A 19,394-nucleotide genomic window follows, 5' to 3' on the forward strand; every position below is an offset into this window, starting at 1 on the left:
GTAGGGCTTGGTCTTCTTTAGGAGGGTGCAGCTCTCACTCTGCAAAAATCATTGTCAAGTCCTTGTAGAGGCTGTAGGTGCTGGAATGTGGTCAGTGGCAATGAGTCATGGTGGGTACAATACTTCCACAGAAACAAACATTGGACAAAACCAGGAGGAAAAGGTGAATGTCATCTGTCTTTGAACAGTTTTATCAGGGGCAATGGCTGCTTTCAATTTTTGTCAAACTGCATTAGTATTTTATGAGAAATCAAGATATGAGTATTTAAAACCTGGAAAAATTAACAGTGCTACTGGAAACAATGCTCTGATACAGTTATTTCATTATTATTGAGCTTTGAAAGGTAACCTAATGAGAGTCTGATCCTTTGGGCAATCTTTCAAGACAAGCTTTGTTATAAAGAAATTATTTAAATTTTGTTTGGCATTGCCTTTGTAAAGTTAGGGAAAGTCTTGGTGATGAATTACAGTTACTGCACACAAATACAATAAGGAATGCCTCTCCAGCTTGTCAGGCTGTCCCCCCAGTTGCCAGGGGCCTCAATCTTTGCAGGAGAATTACCCTTGGAAACAAATCCAGTTCCCCTGATCTCAGGGTCACTAAAGCAAGCTAGTCCTTTGGCCAGAGAGATGTTATTTTGAGATCTCCATCTAGGAAGGGGATACAGCCGTGGGGAACGGGGCAGTTGGAGGCAGCCCTGTACTCCGGGAGTCTCATGTTTGACTGTCTTGGCAAGTTTTCAGTTATCTGTGGGAAATGTGTTTGGTTTTATTCCAGCCAAAACCAGGCAGCATGGAAGAAGAAGCTGTAGGAGGGCTCTTCATATGCTTGAGGTGACCTGAGAGCAGCCAGGTGTTTCAGTGAAGGCTACCTGTGACTGGCACAGCAGCATCTGATCAAAGGTTTTCCTTGCCAGCACTGATGACTCACAGTAATTATCCTTTCTCTTTGTGTACTGTCTAGTGTTTACTCATTACTGTTCTGTATTGCTTTTTGTTTCTTGCAAGAAAATGAAAAACATTATTACCATGTTTCCCTTCAGTTTAGGATTTTTAACCTTTTCTTGGTGCAAGACTTCACAAACAGAAAAATCTGAAATTCTTTGGGCTCTTCACCTCTTAGATGGCATTTCTGGAGGGTCTTCAACTATTTCAGTGTGGATTTTTTTTTAATCTGCCCTGCCTAGTTGTTACCCTGTTACCCTTAACTTTGTAAAAAGCCACACAAAGAAGTTTCATTTTTCTTTTCATTGTTTATGTGCACTTTTGCTACAGAAAATAGGAACATCTGTTAGCTGTGGAAGTGGTGTGTATGATTGATTCATCATCGCAGCTCCTCTAAAAAGTAATTCCTTACATTTGCTTGGCAAGACGGACTGCCAGACTATCAGTCTGTTCTCACTCTCTCCATTGGTTTGTCCGAGCACTTGAGTGACAGTAGCAGGGAACTCCAGAATACCTACAGGATTTACCAAGGGAATTGGATATTTATCTCTGAAGGAGAACTTGAAATCAAAATATATCATTACATTCATGATCACAGCTAAAAGCTGTTTAAAGAACTTCCCTAAAATAATGCAGTACTACAGTCAGCACACTTTTCTGAAATTTTATCATATGGACAGAGAGTAAACAAAAGGTTACCTCCAGATAATTAAAAATCTGTTATGTTTTACTTATAAGAAAACAGCAAATTAAGAACACAGACTTGGCAGAACCCTTTCATTAAAAAAAAAAAAAAGTCACTTTGCATGTGAAGAAAAGTTTTAAACAAGAATATAACAACAGAGAGACACTTGTATCAGATTGAAGACAACCTTCCAGAGAGCCTTGCAAGACTTCCTAAGATTCAGTTCCCCTCACTGCCCTTTATTTGCCTGGGCAATCACACGAAGCTCAAATTTAGCTGAACACTCCAGTTTTCTTTAAGCATTTTGACTGTGCAAGATGATCCTTCCTGAGTCACTGCAGTCATCTCCTCCTGCATTCTGCTGCCACGCTGAAGGCCTGGCTGCCTCCAGGGGAGATCCTAAAGGAATGATGAGCTCAGCTCCACCCCAGGGCCCAACGTCTTTCCACAGGCACGGCACAGCGACCACCCCAATGCGTGCATGGGATTCACACAACAGCAGGAGGTCGCAGTCAGAGCTCCGTGCTGCAGCCCAAGCCTGGTAACTCATCAGAGCTGAGATCAAAAGATTAATGGATAATCAGTGTGCATTATTAACAATATAGTAAACAAAACTAACACAAAAGATCAATCCCCCCTCTTAACTTTTTATTTTTATTTCCTTACTTTTCCAGGCTAGGGTCATGGGAATGTGTCCTCCTGCAGGCTGACCTGACACTAACCATCAGTTTTGTTTAATAAGTAAAATGCAGGTGCTGTGGATCCAGTGCACCTTACCTGGGTGATGTATTTGGTTATAGCCTGTTTAAACACCTTCCATGGCACACTAAACTTGGTTTTTCTTTTTGTATCAGTTGAATTCTTCAGCAAGAGACAATTAAACTCCTGTTAGTTAATGGAGACAACAGATGTATCCTTCTGTGCCCCTTTCACCTCCACTCATACACAGATTGTGGTGGGAATTTATAACTTAAATTTCATTAGGAAAACTGAATTAAGATTTATGGGTGGGCTTGATCATGTTAAAGCTCTTTTACAACCAAAATTATTCTGTGATTCTAAGATAAAGGAGGCTGTTATCGAGTTAGAGTACTACAAAACCGAAAAGCAGAATTTAATGATGTTCACAAAAAAGAAAAAAATTCTCACAATTAAATTTTGTTAAATCTCACAACAAACATTTTACAAAGAAAAGTGACAAAGGAAGGTTGAAGACAAAGAATACAAGCAAGTCATCCAAAACCTCACACGCAGATGGCAGGAGACACAAGGATGTGTATTTGTTAACATCATAATTACAGGGAAGATTATTTTCATTTTAACATGACAAAATCATGGAATATCCTGAGTTGGAAGGGACCCACAATAATCATAAAAGTCCAGCTCCTGGCCCATCCACAAGAATCCAACCATGTGCCTGAGAGCATCATTCAAATGCTTCTTGAGTTCTGTCAGGCTTGGAGCTGTGACCACAGCCTGGGGAGCCTGCTCCAGTGTCCAACCACCCTTTGGGGGAAAAATCTTTTCCTGACATCCAAACTAAAGCTCTCCTGACACAACTTCATGGGATTCCCTCGGGTCCTGTCCCTGGTCACCACAGAGAAGAGATCAGGGCCTGTCCCTGCACTGCTCTTTGTTAGGAAGTCATGGAACTTTCTACTGCATTAACAGTTGTGGGGTTATTGCCCCACAACAGCCCTTGCCCAGGATCTTGATGGACTTAGAACCCAAATTCCTTCCCCGACATTCCTCTGCCATTTTCCAGCCAACTGAGCTTTGAGTAGCAGCACATCCTCTCACGTTTTTAAAAAAGAATCATCCATTTGCTCCAATACCTTTATTGCCAGGCTATTCTGGCTGCATTTATAGGTTAAGCATGTGGAGTTTCACTCACAAGTAAGGCCTAGTGGAGATGGCTGGCAGTACGTGTTGCCTTTAGTTTTTATAATTAATCATGCAAGATGGTAAAAAATTAAAGGATGTGTGTCCCAGTTTGGAATTCTGGTCAGCAACACAAAGAAGCTGCTAGGATTAGAGTCACATAGACATTTGAAGATTGAGGGATTCTCTTCTGGTTTTTGGGGTTTTTGGTTTCTTATTGTGGAGTTTTTTAATATTTGTAAGGTATGTGTGTGCCGTGTATGTTGCTTTACAAGCTGTGACAGCAAAGCTGCTTGTCACAGGTACAAGGACAGAGGGCAGCTGCACAGCCTGAACTTGTAGCCAGGGCTTATAGAACAAAGAGAACAATTTTTCTATGCAGTCCTTCTGATGACACAGGAAAACATTTTGTTGCTGAAGAACCTTCAAGGGTGAAGCCAAAATGTGGCCTGAGTTTAAATTGCCCACCTTTCCCGGGAAAATCTGTCAGAATCTGCCATGAAAAGCTTGAAGGAGGCATCAGTGTGCAAGAGATTTGAATGGGCTTGGGGAATTTTTTACATCACAGTGGGGCTGGTAAAAGCTCTCCCAGTTATTCTTGGTCTCTGGAGCCACGAGGTTTGCTGTCTCTGCCCAAGGTATGGATTTTGCTGGAAGCAGGAGCAACCCTGATGGCATTTTCTGTGCAAGCATCGAGCCAATCCCCCAGGCAGTGCCTGCAGATCCTGGGCAGACACCAGGCTCATTCACAGCACCAGGAGCAGGCTGGGCTGAGCACCAGGGCTGGGAGCAACACTGCATCCTACACAACTGGAACCCACTGGGAAATGTCTTGTGTTGGGCAAGGGGTGCACCCTGATCCCAGAACAGAGATACCACAAGCCCAAAACCCTGCAAAAAGGGCTTTCCCTGGGTTTTCCTAAACTCCTTCCTTGCCACTTGCCACACTGCCCTGACTTGGCAAGAGGGGTGCCAAAGGAGGCAAACAGAAGTCACATGTAGAACACAATGCAGCTTCTAATGTTAATCTTTTAAAAGTGCTAATTATACAAACCTCCCTGTTCTGAAAGGAAATTAATATAATTGTTTGTACAGATATGGGGAAAGTCATCTGAGAAGTGCTGCTATTTTTAACTGATCATAGTTAAAAATAGGGAAGCCAAATATTAAGAATTCGAGCTACAAAAGGTACAAAAATAGCCAGGTTCACACAACCTGAGCAAAACTTTCTGGTCACCTCTCTTGCCTTACTGGCATCTGACTGGGAAAAGTCAATAAACACTTTGGGACTGACTGGGAAGTGAATACCAAACCCACCAATTTTATGCTTAAAGAAGAAAACTTCCAAGATGCACAGTGTTTGTCAAAACAAATCATAAGAGACATATCTATGTTCCATATAGGAATATATCTATTGAAAATCTTAGAGAAAGCAATATATTATTAGTTCTGTCTGGCATGCTGTCACCTGCTTATCACAACAGGAAATGTTTGTAATAAAAATAATTTAATAAGCAAACAACCACTTTACACACTAATTTCAAGTTTTATATGCTAATTTCAGTTTCATAGCAGACTAAATAAGGACTTTTTTGTGGAAGATACGTTTTCTCCTTTTTTGGTATGTCTGTAAAGGCTGGTGTAATTAAGGGGTTTAATTAAAATCCTAAATGCTTACTCCATAAAAATAAATAACCTTATGACATAGGGAAAAGTGGATTTTTTCCATTATAGTTGCCTGTCTTGTGTATTGGCAGTGTAAGAGTCCAAGTGAGAGGCTGTAAACACTTTTAAATAACTTGTTTTCAATTTTATAATTTATAAATTATGTTCACTGATGCTTTCTTCATTCACATTGTGATAACGCTCCTGAAGATGCACTTACTGTGTCAGCCACCTCTATGTTATGGCTGCATACAATTGAAAAAAAGTAAGAAAATACAATTATGTGGCTTTTAGCCCATCGAAACCCCACCAATGCATTGGAGGGAGCACACCAGGGCTCAAACCTAATTTTTTCCAATGTTTCACAGCTCACATTGGCTTTAACCTTTGTACTTTGAGGGGGCCTTGTGTTTATTTTTTTCTGGTTATTAATTTTTATGGGGCTCATGGCATGCAGCTGCTGTCTAGCCATGCCTGCAGCCCCTGCTGTTTCTCACACACAGCTGGAGATATTGGGAAGGTTTTGGGGTTCTTACCCCCATCACTGGGATCAATGAGCCCCTCATGGTACAGGCTTGAATATTGTGTGTGGTTTTGGGCACCACAATACAAGAAACACATTGAAATATTGGAGGGAAGCCAAAAGAGGGCAACTAAGATGGTGAAGGGCCTTGAGGGGAAGCCGTGTGAGGAGCGGCTGAGGGCACCTGGTCTGCTCGGCCTGGAGGAGACTGAGGGGAGACCTCAGTGCAGTTACAGCTTCCTTGTGAGGGGAACAGGAGGGGCAGGCACTGATCTCTGCTCTGTGACAGGACTCGGGGAAATCTCTGAAGTTGTGTCAGCGCAGCTTGAGGTTGGATACGAGGAAAAGGTTCTTCCCCCAGAGGGTGGCTGGGCACTGAACCGGCCCCCCAGGGCAGTGGTCACAGTTGCCTGACGGAGCTCAAGAAGCGTTGGGATAACTCTCAGGCGCACGGCTGGATTATTGCAGTGTCCTGCACAGTGCGGGCAGCCAGGACTCCACGATCCCTGCGGGTCCCTTCCCGCTCGGGACACCCCACGATTCCCAAAGGCGCTACACGCACGCCCCCCCTCCCCTCAGCTCCCCCCTCAGGGACACCCCCGGGGGGGGGTGCGGGAGGCGCATGCGTGGAGCGGCCGCGAGGGGGCGGCACCGCGGCGGGGCGGGGCGCGCGCGGCCGCTGGGGGCGCAGCGGGGAGGCCGCTCGCCGCCTCAGCACCGGCCAACATGGCGGCGCGGCGGCCCCGCTCCGCCTCAGGTCAGTGCTGGCCCCTTCCTGACGGGAGCGGGGAGGAGGCGGCGCGGCGGGCGCCCTTCCTCCTCTCGGGGGCGGCGGGCAGCCCCCTCCCTCTGCCCGCGCTGCGTCCCGGGGGCGGGGAGGGATGGCCCGGGCTCTGCGCCTCCCCAGTCCGTTGCATGTCCCCCCTTCCACCGCGCGGCCCGGCGCATCGGCACCCCCGGCATTACCCGGGCTGAATCTCCTTCCCGGATTTAAGCACCGAAACCCCTTCTAGGCAGGCCCGCAGACAGAATGAGTGCTGGCCGGGCTCGGGGCCGCGCAGCCGGAGGTGCCGGGGGGATGCGGGACGGGAAGCGGGAGCCTCCAGCCCCCATGGCCGCCGCATCCTTCACCGTGCGGGGTGCATCGCTGTGGCCTCGTTGTGCGGCGCCTTTCGGCACTGGCACGGTTCGATGTGCTTGGGCCGTGTCCAGAACATCATTTGCCGCATGCAGGGAGTATTTTTCATCAGTAGAAAACGCTCTGGCAGTGTTATTTGCCACAGAGCGTGTTATACGTGTATACACGAGTTTTGGTTTAAATAATAATAATTTAAGGGCAGAATTAATGTAACTGTTGACAGTGTTTTAATATTCTCCACCTTAAGAAGTTAAACGCGTTGTCCTCAATACCTCAGAGAAAGAACATTCAATAACATCATTTTAACATTATGGATCTCGCTATTTATTATTTGGTACTCAAGAATATGTGATAATAAAGGGAAATAATGCACACCTACATGTGTACTTCTTGCAGTCTTTGAAGTTTTTACCCATACTGTTAGTACAAGTTAAAAAGCTGTCAAAATTCTAATAAAATGTTTATATCTACAGTCTTACTTAAACTCTAGGTAATAATTCTAGGTCATAATATAACTGCTCCTATTTTCTGGAATGTTCAACCAGTATTGCTGAATTCAGATTTAACCTTAGATATATCTAAACAAAGTGGACTTCAGTTCATGTGTGTATGTCACAGAATGTGAAACACTTCTAAAATATGCTTCTTTAAAAATCTAGACCCATCTCTTTCCTCTGATGTTCAAGTATACACATTGTTGAGGATCTCTTAATTCGAAGTTGTAGGATGCCTGTTTTGAAAACATTGGCAGAATTGTCCTGTGAACATGGAACTTAATTGAAGTCCCAGCATCATCTGTTTCACTTGTTCTGGAAAAGGAACAGAGGTCTCAAATGCTGATGCCTGGTCCTCTGAGGAGAGCACTGGGCCAGAAGTTCTTAATCTTTCCAAGTGTTGTCTGTTCCTTTGCTTTTTGTTTTTGTTGGGTTTTTTCTGTTTGTGTGAGCTAACTGGTAGTTTCACCTGATGCCTCTTGGTTCCTGTACTTGCACAGGTGGGGGATTCTTGTTCACCTTTGTAGTGCCAGTCATGTATTTTATCGATTACATCCCTGCTACAGTCTTCTACACCTTACCTTGGTGATGGCACAGAATCCCCAAATCCTTTGTTCTGGGAGCTGCTGGACATGGGTAGCTCGTACACTACAATTTAAACCATTGGATTTACCCAGTTAATGCCCAAACTGGGTCTGGGCTTTTCACATAAATCATTAATTTACTCCACAACTGAGAAAATAACTTTTTTTAAAATTGCTTTTTCTTTTCCAGAGCACGACAGTGACGATGACTCCTACGAAGTGCTGGATTTAACAGAATACGCTCGGCGTCACCACTGGTGGAATCGCTTGTTTGGCCGCAGTTCAGGACCAATTGTAGAAAAATACTCTGTAGCCACCCAGATTGTGATGGGAGGTGTGACTGGCTGGTGAGGGAGCTTCCCTTTCCATAACTGACCTAGACCTTTTACTTTGTTAGAAGATCCATTTCCAAGGGTATTTGAAGCAGATTAATTTATGTTTAATGGGATTTCCTTTAGCATTGACCAAGATTATTCATGTGTGAACAATTTTAGCTTGTTACTCTGACTCATCATTGTGAAGTGGTTTTTAATAGTGGTGAAACACCAGTTATCCAAGGGAGCTCATACTAGTTACTGTGGAAAGAATTTGGGAAAATGTCAGAGCTCTAAAATGACATGAAGTAAATGGAAAATGCATGTAGCTTTTATTTTGTATGGAAAAACTTATTTCCTTACTAATCTAGATTTAGAAACTTAGTTATATTATGGCTGAGACATATTTTACAGGTAAAAGAAATGAAGAGAAGAAAGAAGGTTGACAAAATATACTTTTAATTAAAAGCCCCATTTCCTGGAGACTGTTTTTTCTTCTAAATTGAGCTGCAGCCTTGTTGAGCGAATTCACAGTTTGCTCTGATGTTAACTGATACATAGCCTAGTTATACTAGAATAATTCATGGTGAAAGCTAGACAGTAAAGATGAGAACTTAAACTGGAAAACGTGGTCACAGCCTGAGCAGCAAAGATATTTGTTATTTTTCAGAGGTATTTGAATGGTATTTGTCCATTCCAGTACACAGAAAAACTGTAAATTCATTGAAAAACACTATTATGGTAGCACAGTGACTTTTAAAGAGGGATTATGCAAGAATTGGAAGATGAAATATACTAAAAATGAGATTGTTGTACCCAGGCTCAGTACAGCTTTGTGAAGTGGGTTTAACTTTCAGTCAGAGTTCATAATTTGCTTCTGTAGCCTTAAAATTATTTTTAAAAGTTACATGCGTACATGTAAACTCAGAAGTTTCTAGGGAATAGTTCATCTGGCATCCATAAAAACTGGCTTATTGAATGATCTGGAAAATGCACTTTTCAGTATTTGTAGATGCACATATCTCTGGGTGCCTACTGATGTATATAAATAAGAATTCACTATTTATATGCAGGGGGAAAAATTCCCCTCTGTGTGTGGGCCAGTGTTTAGACACCCAGGAATTGCCCAGGGAAGCTGTGGAACCATCAGCCTTGGAAACTCATGTCTGAGTCAGGGCTCTTGGCAGCCTGAGGGGGCTTTGAGACTGGACTGGGCTCTGCAGTAGTTTTGGGAAGGTGACTGGCCCAGGTGACCTCCAGAGGCCCCTTCCTGCCTTAGCTTTGTTCTGTAATGTCAATATCTGTGCTGTTCTCCATTTGATGAGGGAGGGTTTGGAGACTGAGAACAAGGTAATTTTGTAATTTTCTGGTTGCCTTGATCCATTAAAAATAGACTTAACACCATGTCCCAGCAGAGTGCCCTCGCTGAGTTTAACTCTTGTGGTAGGCATGTGCTGCTTTTACTGAGATCTTTCAGTTATGAGTTGTGCAGTTAATATAAATTATGGTATAATGTATTTACATTCCACTTGGGAACAGTTATAGTAGCACTGTTATGTAATTATTTTGTGCTTTATTAACATGCTACATTTAATAGCAGTAAGATCTAGAGATCTCAAGCTTTAAAGGGGCCGTCAGACAGTCAGGAACAAGCAACCATTACTCACATTATCTTGTTTTAGACATTGTTAATTTAATATTGCTGGCATTAAATAGCCTTGATTTTTAAATTTGTAAATATGAAATGATACATTTGCTTTTTAAATGAAATAATGGTAATAGTTGCAGTCAGGAATTGTGTAGTGTGGCATTGTTCTGCAGAAAATTTCATTAGACTGGGTTTTTTTTGTTTTGTTCCCCTAAGGTGTGCGGGATTTTTGTTCCAGAAAGTCGGAAAGCTTGCAGCAACTGCAGTAGGTGGTGGCTTTCTTCTGCTTCAAGTATGTAGCATTTCATGCTTTATAAGTTGGCAAATGTTATTTACTAAACAATAGGAAAAACACAGCTGTTGGGGAACATTTAATTAGGAAGGCTTCTTATCTACTTCATCTTTTTAGTCTTATCAGTCAAAACCTTACATTTGAGCTGGAATATTGTGTACAAATGTACAAAAGAGACATTTCTGAGAATCAGTGGTAAATCAGAATCTACTCTGTCCTGAAAAATAGTTTGTTGTAAGACAAGAGAACTTCTGTGCAGAAGCTGAGGTACTGTGTGTGATTTGATGTTGCCAGATGAGAGGAACTGCCTGTAAACCTATGGTTAGGGAGAGTTTAAAATGTGTTTGTTTTACATTGGTTTGAGAATTTTATCACAGCTTTAGGCTGCTTTGGCAGTTGCCTGGAAAGCTTGTTCTGGTCCCAGTATGAGCTGTGTTTTTCTGTTTTCTCCCCTTGCCATGTTTTATCTATTGAATCTCTAAAGCCTGGCTGAATTTTGACAGCTTCATTGCATTCCTCTCTCTGCTGGCTGTCGGGTTCAGAAGTTTTTAATTATGTTATCTGGCATGATCATTTGCATTTTTCATCAGATACTGTGATTAGGGGAGGATATATTTCCAAAAAAATATTTGAATTATATGAAACTTTAAGTGAAGGAGAATTTCATGTGTGCTTCTGTAAGGTGCCAGGATTTTACTGGCATTTTTCATGCCTTAATACCTGTGAGCTTCTCATTTTTCCTCAGATTGTTCTAGGGGATATAGATTGGTGCCTACTTAGGCTCAATGATAGACAATTTCTTGAGAGGAGAGGTTAAATATATATTCATTTTTTCCATCATCACCCTGGAGGGTTTCTAAAAGGCTTATCTCTTTTGATTGTAGTGGCTGGTGCAGTCAAGCACTGATGAGGAAGGGTGGGGTGGTAGCTGCTGCTGTGTAATACATTGCAATGTTGCTGTTGTGTGAAGTGCACATATTTCCTTCATAATCATGATCCCCACTGGTTTGGGGGCTGGTTTGGTTTTTTCCTCTTCCCATGTTTTGTATGCCATTGGTCTTAATTCTAATAATGATAATTTTTTTATCAATATGACTGAAGAGCTGCCAGACAGAGGCAGCCAGGGTGGAGGCAGCAGATTGCTGCAGGTACCTTCCTCAGTGCTCCTCACTTCAGGAAGCTGAGAAGTCAAAGCTGAGACCTGTAGACAAAGGAGAATGGAAATTGAATAGAACACATCACTTGTGCAGGATTTTTTCTTGCTGAGCTCTGAAGTTTGGGGAGCTTTCCTGTACGTGCAATAGATTTGCCATGTGGTTGAGTGTCTGCTTTCTTGGTTGATGTCATTTACACTGAATCCAAAAAGGAGTATTATCCAAGAGGAAATATGAGTTAAGTATTTTGATTGGATTGTCTATATCTTAAGTAAGATCAGATTCTCTTGAAAGGAAATGAAGTAAATGCCTTGGTCTCTCTTTTAATTCAAAACATTTTGCATTTTAAGGCTGAGTCATAAATTCTATGGTGTAATTACATTTCTGTAGTCTTTAATTTTTTCATTTAAAGATCACACATCCTGGTTCTATGAATACGTGTTCAGTGCTTCCCCTGAGTGGGCAGAAGAGTATTTCAGCACATTACTAGAAAGTTCCTTTTTATCTGTAAATTTCTCTGAAGTTGCAGATTTCATTTCAACTGCTGATTGCAATATTGACATTATAATTACATGCTAGAACGAGAATAATAACTACAGAAGGCAAGATTTTTGGCTAAAGCCCATTCAGTGAAACATTTCAATCTTAAAATTTAAAAATTACATTTTTTTTCTTCAGTGGGTGATGACTTCATCTCAAGAAATGTAGTAGGAAACTGAAAGCAATACATTCTTCAGTGTCAGTTTGTACAGGAAGCAAAAAAGATTTTTCATGTTTTTGTAAGTGGTTTAGAGCTTCAGACTTAATACAGATTATATGAAAAGTAGTTGGAGAAAAAGAATAAAAAATATGTAAAATTTGCACAGTTTTTCAAAATCATGATCTGTTATTTTTACATCTTTGTGGTGAATATTTCCACACCTTAATTTGATTCATTCATATTTGATTATTAACTATGCTTTTTTTGTGAAATAGATGTAGTTCTTCAAATATGCTGGTATAATAGCAGTATCCAGACATTATATTAAGGAAAATATAGTGCATTTCTCATAACAAGTAAGGGATTTTCCTTGTGTAACTTCTCATTTATACAGCACAGTTTGGTAAAATCCAGGAGTAGGGAGGTACAAACTCAAGTACTTTTGGTTCTACTGCAATGAATTGGTTAAAAACAATTGTTCTTAATGAGCACCTAATAGCTCTTTATTTTTAAAATCCTAAATCCTCAAGAGCAGTTTCATTGTCTTTTGCTCTGCAGTGAGCATACAAATCACAGCTTTTTCTGTTCTGCATTGTCTATTATTTAATAATGAAATTGGATTTTTATTCAGTTATTTGTGCTTTCCCTAACACATTTTCCTCAGTCCATTAATATGCCATTGATGAATTAAATTGAATTCTTCATTAAGTTATGTTCTAATTTAGGAAAGGTAAATATGTGAAAACAGCACAAGAAACAGAACAAACTCGGAGATGTCCTTGGGGTTTGTTGCTAATGCACCATGATGATCAAGGAATCCTGGCATGGGTTGGCTTGGAAGGGACCTTAAGGACCATGGAATTCCACCCCAGTGTGGCATCCCAGTGACATTCCCAGGGAGGGACCAACCTGCTTCTGGGGCTGGGGCCTTAGTGAGGAAGAGCTGGATTCAGTTTTATGTTGAATATCCCACTTTTCAGTGGGATATTCAATTTTGCCTTCAGGAAATTAAAATTCTTTTGTCCCATCTTCCTGTTCCGATTTTGTGCTCCAAACCATTTTTCTGTTCATTATTCATGTTAGTGTTCCACAATAACAAAGTACCTGTGTGCCTCTCCACTGTCACCCCAAAATGAGGTCTGCCCTTGAAGATTCTCAGTTTTCCTTGATTAATATCAAGAAAGATAACACATTTTTAGTGTTCCTGCCCTGATGTATTTCTTCAGTTGCCTTTTTGAAAAAATTCTGCCATTTTTTGAACACTTTTGGAAGGTCTTGAACAAAGAACGAGCTATGAGATATATAGATAAGTATATATCTGTTATTCTATTATATATAGAGAAATTCCTATATAACCCAAAATCCACCCCCACAGGTCTCTTAATAATATGTGCAATTAATATGTATAGACCTATACGACTCCTTAATATATCCAAGTATGGGTATGATATTGGGATACTGTTATTTTATTTGGTTGTTGTAGGGCCTGAGTTTAAAAAAGTAATAAATGTTGAGAATTTGCATTATGTAAATTTACTGTTATAAGCAAGTAGATTTTTATGATACATTGGAGTCTAAAAATTAAAGTCTGCTTTTTCAGCATTTGAGTTCAGGGGTATTATTTCTGCACTTATATATGAAATTATGTAATTAGTGGGGTTGCAGCCAAAGTAGATGTGACAGAGGTTCTGTTACTGCCAAAGTACAGGGTTTTTTTTCTTCTCAGTTAAAAAATTTACATTCAAAACATTACTCTCTGTTGCTTCTTTTATAAACACTCAATAAGTAGAATTTGGAATCTCTTATTTCAGGGCTACAAAGTTCAGGGAGAAAAGATGTCTGGTTTTGATACAAGTGTAAGCTCTGCAGTAGTTGCAAACCGATCTTAATTAAAAACTTCTGCCTCATCTTTGTGCTCTCTGGATAACTGAGCTAATTAAAGTTGTCTTAATGAAATGTTTCTTCCAAGAGCCATTTGCATTTTACAAGCAAGCAGATACATTAGCATTTCTTACATTGTGTTGGACTGAGTAGATCAGTCACATTTCATTTTCAGTTGTATGAGTGAGAAGGCACCAATTCAATGCTGGGGCCTTTTTGAAATTCTTGTGGTCATGTTAAATTCACAGAATAACAATTGCCACAATGTGCAGCTGTTTTTCTTCTCCTGGTATGTCATCCAGTGACTGGATGTGCAACCAGTACAGTTTTCAAACCATTTTCCTGCTTTCATACTCTACAGACAGCCCTTAATAAGCTATCCCTGCCTGGCACTAGTGGCCATGTGAATAAATGGCTTTACAGTAGACAGGCAAAGTCAATTAATTTATTAATTACATTCGGAGGCATGAAGTCAAAGAGAGTTTAAAATATAGTAAGTTCATCTTGCATTTGTCCAGTGAATTGGTTTTTTTAAGTATGCAAAGGTGGAAACTGAAGTTGACTTTCTTGCAGAGGTGATCTTCTAGAAGTTTTGTTTTGAATTCAGACAAAATCTGTCGGACACTTTGTTAATTTTATTTTTTTCTGGATTATGAAATCCTCAGTTTGTGGTGAGATAGGTTGCTTAGTTACTGTGGCAGTTGTAGTACAAGCTTGATGGTCTAATTTCAGTTACTTGGTAGAAAGATCCATGTGAAAGTCAAACTTCAGAGCCTGTAGGTGATGTGAAACTAAACAGAATAAATTGTGTATTTAGGCTAAACCTAATAAATTGTATATTTAAATATCTGTTCCACAAAAGTTCATTATCTGGGACTTACGTTTACCAGCTGGACAGTTTGCATAGTTTGGGTGGATTTCCCACCCACGTGTGACCTTAAGAAGTACCTGAGAAATCTCACACTTTACAGAGTTTTTGGATAGCAGTCATTTACATGTCAGTTTAGTGTTTGTAGCTATTTGTCCTAACAGTTAAAATAAGCAGTAATCCTTAATTTGGACTTTCTTATCTTTTTTTCCCCCAAATAACGAGTTGTTTAACTGTTTTCTAGAACATGCACCAATCAAATATTAGTAACAGAAAAAAGGCAAAGGTTTGGGGTGATAGTTAGACAGGCTCTAAAATTTGGAAGTTTGTGTGTAAATTGGTATGAACCAGTCTCCTCAAACGTATTCATTTTTCTGATTTTACAGAGCTTGTGCTGTTCTCAGGCTGTGTTATTTTTATACTTAATGGTTTTGTTTTGTAAGAAGGGTGAGAATTCTCTTGTAATGAGTACATTTTTTGTTGTTGTTGGACAGTTTAAATTGTGTAGGATAAAATAGAGTTTTCAGTGTTTCTAATGATGATTTTGATTAGCCCTGGATACTCTGCCACAAATCCGAATTATACAATTCTAAAAAAAGCTGAAACAAAAGAGTTTCTTCATTGTTGTCCTATGAATGTACTTTTCTTACAAGTAAATACTGAAGGAAAACATTGCAAAGCTTTTATAACTAAAAAACAGAGAACTGGTCAAATTAACAAGAGTCTACTCTTGAACTTTGCCATTGCTTGTTCTAATTTGAACTGCTGTCACTGAGGAAAGGTTTGAAGCAGAGGACCTCCTGAAATTGGAAGAATGTATTTTCCTGTATCTATCATAAGTAAAAATAAAAATTATTTTATAGGCACGAAGACAATGTATTTTGACTCATGAAATGTGAATTGCAGCTGTACTAACTGCCTTTATTTCCCTAGATTGCTAGTCATAGTGGATATGTACAAGTTGACTGGAAGAGAGTTGAAAAAGATGTAAACAAAGCAAAAAAACAGTTAAAAAAGCGTGCAAATAAGGCAGCTCCTGAAATCAACACTCTCATTGAAGAGGTGAGTCTGAGGTGATAAACTCCTTTTACCAGTCAGATTTTCTTACCTTGCAATGCAGGTGATAATGAGTTGAAAATGCAGATACAAAACTGGAACACATCAAAAATAGTTTGGCTTTATAATAATTTATTTAAAGTTAACAGATTGTGCTGTCTTTTATTCATTCAGCTTTCTGGTTTGGTCACTGTTAAAAATGGCATATGAATTTGCTCTTGGCAGGTGACAAAGCCAGTAAGGTCATGACATGGTAAAAGTTCAGGATGGTGTGGGTAAAACATGGTAACTACAAAGACAAAACCCAAATCTTCTTAGACTGCTGATAATAAAATTACTTGTCTGGACAAGAATGACTTTTTTTGCAGAAAAGCTGTAGCTACTTTGTAACAGGAGTTGTGATTTTATCTCACTTTTAGACATTTTGGACAGTATCTGTCTGCAGAATCTGCCAGTTGCCTACTATGTTGAGAAGAGGTAGCTGTGATACTGATCAGTGTCACTGGGCAGTTTCACCCTGTCATTTGAAGACTTCCATTTAATCAATTTTGTGGTTGTTTGGGGTTTTTTAAAGACTGTTTTTACATATTTTTCACGTTCTATGAATGCAATCTAAGTTTCATTCTGAATAACTGAGAATCCTGACTGTGAATGTGCTGCAGACAGTGAAACAGCAGCCACACTGGTGTTCTGTAATTAATGAGTTTTGACATCTCAGATTTAGCCTTTATGAAGCTGCATATAGATTGATAAAAAATTACCTTAAATTTTAATGTGAATATGAACTGAAAGTTCAAGATTGAGGGTTTTCTTGCTGCTTCTGTACCTCAAGTAGCTTAACCTCTCTTTCACTACTGCCCTGGAAAAATGGGTAGAATAGGATGGGGTTTTTGGTTTTCCTTTGTGTTTTTTTCCTCTCAGATTATATGACTTTCTTGTAACTGTGTGTTAGTTGCCAATCTGGAGTGTTTGAAGCAGAGGATTTATGAAATGGCACATTTGATAAAAGGTGTTATACTTTGTGCTGCTACTTCATGAAATACTCTACACCCATGTCATCATACATAAGTGTTTTTTCCTAGGATTAAGTTGTTAGGAAGCTGGCTCATAATGGAGTGTATTTCTTTTCCAATGATCTTCCAAAAGACAGTATTTTTTCTTTTAAACAATTATTATGTGATTGCACTTGAAGTCATGGTGATGCTCAGGCTTTTTTTGACAAGGTAGTTTGTAAAACATGTCTTATTTTAATCAAAACAAGAGTGGTAGTGGCATGAAATTGCTGTAATAATTCCTCTCTATTTTGACTTTTAAAGGTTCACTGTATTTTAAAAATATTAAAATATTAAATATTAAATATTAAAATACAGTGAAAATATTTAAAAACAGCTGAGAGTCAGTTTGCACTTCCTTGGTGCCACCTATTTTTCTATGGTTTTAGACACATCGCTTCCCCCTGCACCCTTCTCCACAAGTTCAGTGTTGTTGTTGTTGTGATAACTATTAAATAATAGCATCAGACACAATTAACTTTATCAATTTTCTTTCTATCATTTCTCTTCTCAGTCAACAGAATTTATCAAACAGAACATCGTGGTGTCCAGTGGCTTTGTTGGAGGCTTTTTGTTGGGGCTGGCGTCGTAAGGAGCCGAATGTCTCTGCCCGACGGGATCCGTGTCAGCCAAGATCAGTTGTGACGCGCTGTCTGCAAGCAGCGCGGCTCGCTGGGCCTGCCAGAGCAACACAGGAGGACTAGCTAGACAACTTGGGAGCTTTTACATTTCAGGCTTTTGCCTCTTGAGGCTTGGTAAAACTAGGATTTGCTGAAAAACTGTGCAGTGTGCTCATTTATAGCGTTTCTGGGCAAAACTGGTTCATCCTCATCATGTCTCTTTTTATCTATGGCCTTTCAAGATCTAGCATTTTTTAAAATGTTATTCTTGGAATATAGCTATGTAACCATACTATAAGAATGAAAGCTCCATTTCTATGTTTTCAGTTAAATACTGTTTATTTAAAAAGTATTTTTCTTCATGCTGTAGTAGGTAGTATCAATGACTACATACTGTATATGATATTGTGGTTTCAGCCTCTTGGCTGTTCATCTTCTTTAGAAGTCACTGCAATAATCTGTAATACCTTTTTACAGAGTATTAAATAACAAAGAATCATGAGCTTATTAAAGGTGAAAATTAACTTTGGCCTTTGTGTACATAAAAAATAAGAAAGTCTCTCAATTTTAGCCTGCAGGGACCTGGTGCCAGTGTTTGCCCAGGCAGATTTTTAAGGTGGTTTTAGTAATTTGTTACCAAGTTATTCTAAAGAAACTGAGAATCCAAACAAACACTCAATGCATTTTGCTGCATTCCAAACTTGAACCTTTCAGAAATTTCTACCCAAGGAAGAGTTTACTCTGCCCTGATTTCTCTGGATTTTACTGTGGCAGCAGATGAATGTGAACTGGAATCTCTCCCACCAGGGTTCTGTTGGGTTGCTGGTCCTTTCTCTGAACAGCAGTAGTGGTTCAGTAGCATTGGATGGATGGAGGGGTGTGAACTTGGATGCAGAGGACATGGGATGTTGGACATACTAACCTTCTAAATATTTAGATTTGTGCATCTCTGGGCTCCAGAGGTTTGTATTACATGTTGATCTCGTGTTTGTGGTGTGCTTGTGGCCAAGGTGAGTAAGGTATGAAGCATGTCCTGCATACCTCTGAGCTTTAAGGGTTTCATCAAGCCTGGTTAAGACTTTGGAAAATTAATCTGAGCACACACACCCCCAAACCAGACCAAAGGCACATGAATGGCCATGGATCCTAAATATTTTGTTTTAAAGTGACTATCTGAAATTATATAAGCACAGATGCAGTTTATTGGAAATGGGAAGCCCAAGGAGGAATGTGTCTGCTAGGTTGTCTGGGATTTAGAGTAAAACAAAGAAAGATGAAAATGTTAAAATATGAAAGCCTTTGCTGTGATGTTCAACCCAAAGAATAATGGGAAGCTAACCAAGCAGTCAGCTTTTTTCTGCTGATGAGCTCATGGGTTTTTGGCACGTCCAAAGGGTACTGAAGCCAACTGACATGAGTCATCCAGCCTGACTGGAATGAGCTGGTATCCTGAAGGGCTTTGGGGATGTGGTGACCACCTCAGTACCATGAACCTGTAAATGTGCATTTTTGGTGCATTTTGTGAAAGGATTTCAAAGGAGCATCCTTCAGTGAGCTTGTTAAAAAGGCTGCTCATGTGACCAAGGAATTTACTTAATTGTTAGAAGTAGAATTAAAACCAAAAGTATTAGTAGGATGCAAGACTGATTTCTGCAGAGGAAAGTTGTTCTGCTGTTCTGTTGGCATCATCTGAGATTTTCAGTCAGTGGATCAAGAATTGATTGAAATACATTTAAGGCTTCTATAGTTTTATTTTTTGAGTTAGATTTCATTTTTTAAGCCTTAAGAGACATAATGTTGTACATGTAAAACTGTCTGAGAGACTAAAAAGGCAAGGAGAAGTGTTGTTATTGAAGAGGTGAACACTGGTGATTTGTGCTGGGATTGGCTTCAT

The 19,394-nt window shown here is 39.9% G+C and overlaps 1 protein-coding gene across 2 annotated transcripts; it reads left to right on the forward strand.

Moving 5' to 3' along the window:
* The first annotated feature begins 6,360 nt into the window (after positions 1-6,360).
* Positions 6,361-18,024, forward strand: FUNDC1 (FUN14 domain containing 1). 2 transcript variants are annotated; one of them, XM_036385891.2, is made up of 5 exons: positions 6,361-6,456; positions 8,106-8,262; positions 10,094-10,169; positions 15,706-15,834; positions 17,395-18,024. In XM_036385891.2, exons 1-5 carry the CDS (start codon positions 6,426-6,428, stop codon positions 17,470-17,472), a joined length of 471 nt encoding a protein of 156 aa, XP_036241784.1. In that variant the 5' UTR covers positions 6,361-6,425; the 3' UTR covers positions 17,473-18,024. The 2 variants fall into 2 exon arrangements, with proteins under 2 accessions (XP_036241784.1, XP_036241792.1); XM_036385899.2 differs by lacking the exon at positions 6,361-6,456 and adding an exon at positions 7,656-7,730 and having other exon boundaries at positions 8,108-8,262.
* The last annotated feature ends 1,370 nt before the right edge of the window (positions 18,025-19,394 follow it).

Source organism: Molothrus ater, chromosome 2 (assembly GCF_012460135.2).
Source record: "Molothrus ater isolate BHLD 08-10-18 breed brown headed cowbird chromosome 2, BPBGC_Mater_1.1, whole genome shotgun sequence".
Classification (NCBI taxonomy): Eukaryota; Metazoa; Chordata; class Aves; order Passeriformes; family Icteridae; genus Molothrus; species Molothrus ater.

Bases quoted from the DNA above. Each gene is read 5' to 3' on its own strand.
- FUNDC1 (XM_036385899.2), top strand. From the start codon at position 7,671: ATGCTGATGCCTGGTCCTCTGAGGAGAGCACTGGGCCAGAAGTTCTTA. The intron at 7,731-8,107 runs GTTGTCTGTTCC...TCTTTTCCAGAG, and splicing joins AGTTCTTAATCTTTCCAAGT to CACGACAGTGACGATGACTC. The intron at 10,170-15,705 runs GTATGTAGCATT...TTATTTCCCTAG, and splicing joins GTGGCTTTCTTCTGCTTCAA to ATTGCTAGTCATAGTGGATA.